The sequence below is a fragment of the Paramisgurnus dabryanus genome, chromosome 15, assembly GCF_030506205.2.
Source record: "Paramisgurnus dabryanus chromosome 15, PD_genome_1.1, whole genome shotgun sequence".
NCBI lineage: Eukaryota > Metazoa > Chordata > Actinopteri > Cypriniformes > Cobitidae > Paramisgurnus > Paramisgurnus dabryanus.
In genome coordinates this window covers 29,575,711-29,585,278 of record NC_133351.1, presented here as the reverse complement: position 1 = coordinate 29,585,278, position 9,568 = coordinate 29,575,711, and the positions used below count along the sequence as shown (strand labels likewise).

Below are 9,568 nucleotides of genomic sequence, written 5' to 3'. Positions count from 1 at the left end.
TTGTGTTTCTAATGTAATGCCATACTAAGTGAGCTACAGAAACATATTACTATAAACAAGTCTTCCTCATTATGCATCTACTGTATTAAAAAACGCAGATTTTTTTAAAACCACAAGTATACCAAAAAATACCGAAAGATAACTTTTGTTATGTGGGCTTGTATGTGTATGTGGGCTTACATACATTTAATTAATACACAGAAAATGTGGTTGTGATGTGTTTGCAATCAATTTTGTGGTATCTAGCCTTTCTCCTCCAAAAGCCCATCCTCGTGAGTCTCTATGACAACCACATCTCTCAGGCAGCGCAAATACGTGGACAAGGTCTAGGAGCATGCAGTGTGCTTCAGTACAATGATTTTTATTAGCCCCTCTCACACGTTTACCCTTATTGTATGTAAGTTATATAAACAATGTATTGCATCCAGCAGAGAGTAGCCCGTTTTGATAAAGACAGGTCTGTGGAAAAGACAGATACACTTTATAGAACCAGCTGGCCAGACTCATCAGTATACTGAAGAGAATAAGATAAGTCGAAGTATCCTGTGAGCTCTTTTGTGTGGACCCCGTGGCACAGTCTAACCCAATTTCCTTTGAAAGACAATTCTGGTGATTCAGATCAGAGAAAATTGTATTCCGCCATTATCAATGGTTTCAACGGCGCACAAGCTTTTTACTTTCCTGCTCTGCAAGCATATTAACACTGTTTTTCCCTTTTAGATGCTTTGTGACAACTGATGGCATGCTCCTGGTGGTCATGATCATTGAGCTTAATGTTGTGATGACATCCAGGTCCTGTACACAGACAGAATAAACAGTCAGATGAATAAGCAGCTCGTATACAGGTATGACCAGTAATGAATTAAAAAGTCTTGTAATTACATTTTGAGATTAAGAGCATCATAGCTTGATCTCAATCACTGATTTCAGTGTTTGACATCACCTTACTCAGTCAATATTAAAGATATCAAGGTTACTTTTTCACAGAATGTTCTTCTTTATATTATAGGAATCAGGAATATTTAATGCAGAAAACAGTAAATCATTTCTTTAACCAGTAACTATAGGTCTGATAATTTAAAGGATTACTCCACTTTCATAAAAATGCTCCGATAATTTACTCACCCCCATGTCATCCAAGATGTTTATGTTTTTCTTTGTTTAGTCGAGAGGAAATGAAGTTTTTTGAGGAAAACATTCCCCATATAGTGGACTTTATTAGACCTCAACAGTTCAAAGTTTCAATGCAGTTTAAAATTGCAGTTTCAACGCAGCTTCAAAGGACCCTAAATGATCGCAACTGAAGCATAAGGGTCTTATCTAGTGAAACAATCGTCATTTTTGCCCCCCAAAAATATCTATACTTTTAAACCACAACTTCTCGTCTTGCACAAGCCGTGTGATGCACCAGCGCGATCTTAGGTAGTACATAATCACATTGAAAGGTCATGTGTTACATATGTGAAACGCACACTTGCAGACCATTTTAAACAATGAACTGACACAAAGACATTAATTAGTATCATTCCACATACAACAACGTCTGAATGCCCCTTTTTATCCACACTTGTAAACACTGGAGCGGTGGCATACATTTAGGGCTGAATACCGAACGTCAATACTTTTATGGTATCTAACGAAAACCTCCGATACTATGAGTATCGAAAAATTATTTATCTTTTCGGTGGCAAATTTCGGTTTCAAACTCCAAGCGACTGTGTCTGTGTGAGCCTGTACTTGCATGTAAGGACCTAAAGAGCCGGTGATTGGCTGTCCACCACCACGTGATGAGGAGGTTTTCTGAAGATACTCGCAGTCCAACTCACAGTCATTCAACACAAGTGTAGAAAGGATGCAATATGAGAAATATACAGAAAGGCTTTGTGACAGTCTAACCAATAGAGTGAACCCAAGTATGGCCTTGCTGTCTCCGTGAAAGGCACGTCAACCAAATGGCACTTCTTCTAAACTGATGAGGGGTTTAAAGCACGCGCGCAGCCTTTGTCTCTCAATGCTTGTTACATTGCAAGACTTTGCACGTGCTTCTCCCACAACAATCTCAGACAAGGTGTTTAAAGTTGACCCACGCCCGCAGCTCTCAATGTTTATGAAATACTCGCGCCTGTCTCTCCCCATCGCAACACTTCATACCCCCACCTCCCAAAATAGACGATGAGTTTAAATCTATTTTTTTTACAGTCAATGGTTTAAACTTGATGCACATGCGCAGCCCAACACTGCTTACAAGCCAGGCTCGTTATTTAAAACAAACTAAAATTCCATTTAACTGGTTTGCTAATTTCACTTGAATGAAATGACATTAAATGCATTTTCTACTTATTTTAAAAATTCCAAATGTATTTAATATTTTGATTATTATGAAGTTTACAAAAAACAAACAAGCATACAAATCTTTCCAGTAAAGCTCAGTAACCCATTTAAATATTTTAAGTTTTTGTCAAAGTTGCAGCTATAATGAACCCACTTATTTAAGTACTGTTAGTCCAAGCTAAAGACCATTTTACATTTCATAAAATAAAGCAGTGTTAATTATATTCTTATTTTCTTTCTTTTTGTTTCCTTATTTTCATAAAAAAAAACAGATAAGTGTGTCTGCTGGCGCACCCCTATCCAAAAAGCACAACCAGTTTTATTAATAATGTTAGCATGAGTGAGAAGTGTTACCAGAATTAGTTTAAGGTGAAAAATAAAAGTTGTGTGTTTAATGTATTTTTGTTGATGTTTAAATGGATTTTTAAACATATGGTATCGAAAAAAGTATCGTTAGGAACCGGTATCGGAACTGAGGTATCGAAATTGGCAGATTTTGAACAATACTCTGCCCTACATACGTTATGCGTGATTTTTCGACTTGATTATGTAATACGTAAGGTAACGCTGGTGCATCACTCAGCTAGTGCAAGACGAGAAGTTGTGATTTAAAAATCCTTTTTTAATTTTTTTGGTGAAAATGTTTTTTTTTTTTGGTGACGATTGTTTCACTAGATCAGACACTTATGCCTTGGTTGGGATCGTTTAGAGCCCTTTGAAGCTGCATTAAAACTGCAATTTTAAACTGCATTGAAATGTTAAGGTCCACTAAAGTTCACTATATGGAAAAAATCCTGGAATGTTTTCCTCAAAAAACTTAATTTCTTCTCGACTTAACAAAGAAATACATAAACAACTTGGATGACATGGGGTTGAGTACATTTTCAGTTTTTTATGAAACTATAATATTCCTTTAAGCAGTTATGTTAATTAATTAACATTTGGATGTAAATGTAATCCCATCCTCATGTATGAGGCCTTCATTTTGCAGCATTACCACTATAAATATCAGACCCTCCTCAGCTGAATGCATCAGGAGACTTTATGTTGTCGCTGATTCAGTGTGTGCTGTTCTGTCCTAGGCATGGATTTAAACCACACAAATGGATCTTTATCTGCGGACGAACCCATTAAAACCACTTGGGGTCTGATTTTGCTCGCTCTCATTCTTGCTGTGCTGGCTTTGCTGACCACCGCCATGAACTGTTTGGTCATCACAGCGATCATCGTCACTCGCAAGCTCCACCATCCCGCTAACTACCTGATCTGCTCCTTGGCTGTGACCGACCTTTTGGTGGCCATATTAGTTATGCCCTTCAGCATTGTCTACATTGTGAAGGAGTCGTGGGACATAGGTCAAGTGATGTGCAACATCTGGTTAAGTGTGGACGTAACCTGTTGCACATGCTCCATATTGCACCTGGCAGCTATTGCTGTGGACCGCTACCGTGCCATCACGGACGCCGTGGAGTACTCTATGAAGAGGACGTCCTTACGGGCCGCCATCATGATCGTTGTGGTGTGGCTTCTCTCCATAGTTATCTCTCTTCCACCATTGTTCTGGAGACACTATAAGAACAAAGCCGAAAATGACTGCATCATTAAACACGATCACATCGTCTTTACGCTTTACTCGACATTTGGGGCATTTTACATTCCCCTGATATTGATTCTCATCCTTTACTATAAAATCTATCGAGCAGCAAAAACCCATTACCACAAGAGAGGGCCCAGCTGCCTCAAAAAGTCAGAGTTGAACGGACACATGCTTCCGAAGTGCAGCGACAGAGAGCCGACGACTCCTGACACCCTGAGCCCCCCGGAGAAATCGGTGTCTGAACCTTCCACCGAAGGTGACAGAGTGCGCATCGCTGCCAAAAGCCCCGAGTCTCAGTCTAGTCGAAACCGGTCTCTCAAGAGACATCGCATCTCGACCACTCGTGAGAGGAAGGCGGCCACCACCCTTGGTCTCATTATAGGAGCATTTGTTATCTGCTGGCTGCCGTTCTTTATCCATGAGGTGATTTTTAACATCTGTACCTCCTGCATCCGATCTGTCCAGATGTCCAACTTTCTTACCTGGCTGGGTTACATCAACTCCCTCATTAACCCCCTTATTTACACCATCTTTAATGAGGATTTTAAAAGGGCTTTTCAAAGGTTAATCAAGTGCAAGAACTTTGTCTAACACAAATGAAGTATTTACATCATGTGTGATAGTGCATCGCCCTCTAGAGATACTCTTGGCACTCTTTAACACAGTATCAATTATTTGTCTGTACTCACTGAACTTTAATATATAAAGTGCATCAAAGCCTTACTCAAGAGTCACAAGTGGGATCTTTAGACCCTGTGTTCACCAAAGTGTTGAAACATGGCTAAGAACATCAGGCGTTCTTCTAATGCTGCTTTCAGACCAGCCACGGTAGAGGCATTAAGCGTGATTGATTTCAATGTTAAGTCAATGTAAAGACGCATTGAAACACATCCGGAGGTCTTGCGGTGCGAATGAGGCGTTTAGCGCGGTGCATCTTGTTCGCGCGTATGCCTTGAATTGAGCATTGCCACAAGAAACGCGCAAGTTGAAAAGTTTACACTTTGGCTGAAAAATGTGCCGCGTTAACCAATCAGGAGCTTGCTCTAGTAGTGACGTGATTACAGGAAGCAAGCGGAGTCGCAGAAGCCTATGGAAGGCCCTCCCATGATGCAAATTTCCACGTGAATGTGTCTATGATTAGAATTTCTCGTGCGAATAAAGTGAGTAAACTCAAAATGTTCAAGTGGCAAACTAGACGCGGTACACGCTAATTTGACGCCTCAAACGTGGCTGGTGTGAACCCACGGTGAAAACACCGGGCACTTGATGATACTTCTGTTTTGTTTATTTGTAGCTATACGATTCACCAGTTGGTTGTACTGGAATTTATATTACCCTAGGGCTGTAAAAAAAATAATTGTACAAATGCGCGTTTTCTTAATAAATTAATTTGAATGAATTATGGTAAAAATGCCGCCACATCCAAAAGCCAGGTGGCAATCTCGTGCAGAAACGCAATTATTGCCACAGAAGTATCATTACAAACGCCATTCCAGGAAATATCTAGAGGCATATTTATATCCCTGTTCTTCAAATTGTTTCAGGTATTTTCATGATAATAAAGAATACTTTGAATGATTGTGTTTGACGAGTGTTGCTTTTTTAAATGCACGTTATAAGCGACTCAAACTTCATAGTGATTTTAGATTGATAAGGACTTCCTACTGATCACAGAGCCGTAGTACACGCACAAGCTGTGCATGAAACACAGAATTGGAGCCTTGCGATTCAGAATCGATTTCAGACAGGTATTTTTAATGGGCAATGCCATGCATCGATGCACAGCCCCTCCTCCACTGTGATTGGATGGCTGAGTAAAAAGTGACATTGAATTTTTTTTTAACTCTTGGTGAAAACGCAGCACTTTCATTTGGAAACTACAAAAATATGCAGGCCTCAGGAAATAAACGCTTTGGTGGACATACGGCCTTAGAGTAACTAGACATTTCCAACGCCATCTCGTTGCAATTCGTACGTATTTTACAAGGTGGTTAATTCATATTAATTCGTACAACAATATTAGTATATTTTTGGACGATTTGCTTTGACCCCTGTGATGTTGGGGTTAGGGGTAGGGTTTTGTTATTTTCTTTTTTTAATGATAATCGTAAGTTTTTGCATGGTTCATTTGAAATAAATTCATATGAATTAGCCAACTTGTAAAATATGTATGAATTCTTGTGAGGATGTTTCTCAGATAACTAAGGGTTCTCCAGAGGGTGTGTACAAAGTGTATCTTAATTTTTTTACAGTGTATAATCTGAAAATATGAATGCCAAGACCAGATGGAGGCATCATGGAGACTTAACATAACAGCTTGTTGGGGTTACCTACAAATGAATAGGTAATCCTCTTGGAGGATGCCTGCAATGAAAATGAATAATTCGGTGAGATAAGATAGAATAATTTGTAAGAAATGATAATTTATTTTAAAAATATGTTTTATGTTTAGTTAAAAATCTGTATATGCAACTAACTAGAGCTGAAGTATATTTTTGTGAGTTTAACATTATAGACTGTGAAGTTTAAATTGGACATTCAGTTTACAACCATCAAAATCCATGAACATGTGAAATCTGTCAAGAAATAATATATGTATATATGCATAAATAATGTACAAATGGATTTGTTTTTTATACTTTTTGTAGATAGTAATTGCAAGTCAAAACAAAAAGTTACATTTGATTGGACTTACATATCTGTTTTGTCTGTTATAAAATTTGTAGTTTGAAGTTGCAATGAGACCAAAGAAGTGAACGGAGAACTTATGCTGCGTACACACCAAGAGCAAATCATTGCGTACCCCGCTCTGGATTACTCTCGGGATTTAATGTTGCATCATGCAAATGTTTTCACTTGAGTTGAATATTTTCAACTTGGGCAAATAGCGAGTTTTCCCTGCAATCACGTGATTTTGTATGTAATATACTTGCGCAAATAGCTAAATTCGCTTTTGGTCTGTACGCAACATAACTTTACATAAAAATTATACATTTAAGCTCTTTGAAGTGTATTGCCTGACAAGAGCCCATGGTTTTAATGGTGCCCCCCTTATTATATTTGTAATGATACTGATAATGCACAAACTGTTAATGTAATAAACGTTTTTGGTCACATCATGTCTATTGCAGTGAGTGATCACTTATTCAGTTACATTTTCCCAACCGGGTCATGAGTTGCACGCAGTAAGTAAGACTTCTGTCTTATGTTGGAAATAGGCGTGTGCATATTATATAAATGACACAAAAATGAAGTGAATCATAAGTTAAACAGTGTTGTATAGTGTTGCATGACTCGTACTCGCTCCTCTCGCAGTAGTAAATCCTCTTTCTTCATGTTTTCGTACGATATCGGAAAGATTCGGTAAAGCTAATCTTTCTTTTATAAATCTGATTAAACTAAAGACTCTTCGGAGATATAAAGGATGTCATTCTACTCTATAGGTACTCCAGATTGACATCAGAAATGCAGAAACAGTGTGTGTTACGTGAGCTTTAAAATCATTGGTGTAAGTGTAAGTCAACTACAAAACGGTTTGGTTATGACATGCGTTATGCGCCGGCTCAGCCGCATCAAACTTCCACTGTAAACACACGTACAGTATGTTACAAAAACAAATCCATCGAGCGAAATACTGGAGTAAACATGGCTGTGAACGACTTTTGCAGATTATGTGAAGTAAATCGGGCCAGAGCTAGTTGAACACTATCCTTACGGCGTCTTTCCATTCACGTCTAACCCCTCGTTCAGACAGTCAGCGATGTTATCGCTGTATGTCGCTCGTCTCTTTCAATGAGGCGTTTCTAAATTTGCTTGTCATAAACAAATGAGTACCATCCACTCCAGTAACTGATGAGAGAAGAATGACGTGAACTCCACTGCTTCGTTCTCATTGGTAGTCGCTCCTGAAATTCGCTCAACGTTTGCATAAAGTTAAACTTTTCTTAACTTTCTCGCATCACTGGATACGCCCATACGGTCGCCAACGGTCACTTTCGCTCGTGTCGCCGGAAGTCGGCAGGTTTCCATTGAAATGAATGAGATCGCATCGCTCTGCTACTGCTGGTCGCTGGCTGTCTGAATGGGGCGTTAGTGGAGGAACCCTCTCACTCCTCCCAAACTAAAAAAAAATCTTCCACCAGACAGCCCTAACCACAAAGAACAAACACTTTTCTGGTTCAGGTTTTAGTTGGCAAATGTCGGGAATATTCTCCACAACAGAACAAATAGCATTCTGTTTCTCCATGTCCACTGTAAACTACAATCTTCAAATCAGCGCTTAGCGTCTACATCAGGCCGCTCAGCCCGCCCTCTATTCGTTTATTGGGCCGGCCGTTTTGGAGCCGGAAGAAAATGGTTATAATGGGAGATATATCAGATTAAGTACAGAAGCTAAATGAAATTGAGCGAAAGTACGAAGTCTGACGTAGCTAGCAGCTTAGTTATACGCTATTTCTTGAGCTCAGCTCAGGCAATCGATACCACAACCTGAGACGACGGCATATTCTTAGTTTATGTCAACGCTTGTCTGTTTACGTAGCAGCCAGTTAGCCACAAGGGAAGGTGACGCAAATGGTAATCGAGTGGTGTCTCATCATTTTTTAGACGAACAATCTCTCTTATTCCTTCCCCTTCACTCGATTTCGAGGGGCAAGGGGAAGACGAAGACAAATGGGAAGAGGTAAGACAGAGAAAGTAGATTGGCCCTAAAAGAACATGGGCAATTCCCTGCAAATGTCAACGTTATAAAAGTTAAAAAGTAAAGTTTTTACCCAAAACCATATAATATTTCAGATGTCAATATATCGTCGTTTAAATTCCCATGTAAAGTATCTTCATTATTATGTTCCAAAGTTAAGTGCAAATTTCAGAATTCTCACGTCCATACAGTAACAGAAGAAATGTATTTTTTCCTCAAAAATGTGCATACTAAAAAAATAAAAACATTAAATGTACTTTGAAGAGCCATCCATTTGTTAGAATTGGTTTTGGTTTGTGCATTTTAATTCACAGAATTCCTACAAAGAATCTTGTCCCATAAAACCTTTTAGTTTTTTAGTCACAACCATAACGCATACATGTTTCCCTCATCTAAAATAAAAAACATGAGTATAGACTGATATTTTTCTGATGTCTGGACTCTTTCATCAGGGGTGTAGGAAATAAACAGATGGCTTAGCCTAATGGTAATACATTCTCTGAAAACTTATATTACATGTTTTGACTGCAAATATCACATCCATAATGCTGGAATTGTTCACATATTACAAATTATTTTTTTTTAACTTTAAACAAATGAGCTCTTCAGTTTCCATTAATAGCAGTGAAAAAACTTCATATTGCTGCTTGTCACATTATGACTTCAATTAAGTGTCCAGAGCTGTTCATTTTAGAGGACTGTTTCATTTCAGCAAGGTTCAAAATATAAATTCACTATTTCAGTGAAGTCATCACTCAAACATTTTCCTAAAAGTTTAATTTGTTTTACAGTATTTGTGTTACCCATTTTAATGGTGCCCCCCTTATTAATATCTTTGCATTAACATGTAGTTTTGTTGGTGTACCATATAGTTCAAAACTTTATGCTGGCAAGTTGAAATACAGCTAAAAAGGACTGTTTCTGTTATTTTTGGGTTGTAT

The 9,568-nt window shown here is 38.5% G+C and overlaps 1 protein-coding gene across 1 annotated transcript in view; it reads left to right on the top strand.

Annotated features, from left to right (window-relative positions):
• The window catches only part of htr1fa (5-hydroxytryptamine (serotonin) receptor 1Fa), a 52,617-nt gene extending 45,649 nt beyond the window's left edge, over window positions 1–6,968 (top strand). The window contains exons 2-3 of the mRNA XM_065293003.2: window positions 721–845; window positions 3,414–6,968. Of these exons, the coding sequence (XP_065149075.1) occupies window positions 3,416–4,519 (1,104 nt within the window). The 5' untranslated portion in view covers window positions 721–845; window positions 3,414–3,415 and the 3' untranslated portion in view covers window positions 4,520–6,968. The remainder of the gene's footprint in view (window positions 1–720; window positions 846–3,413) is intronic.
• Window positions 6,969–9,568: the final 2,600 nt, after the last annotated feature.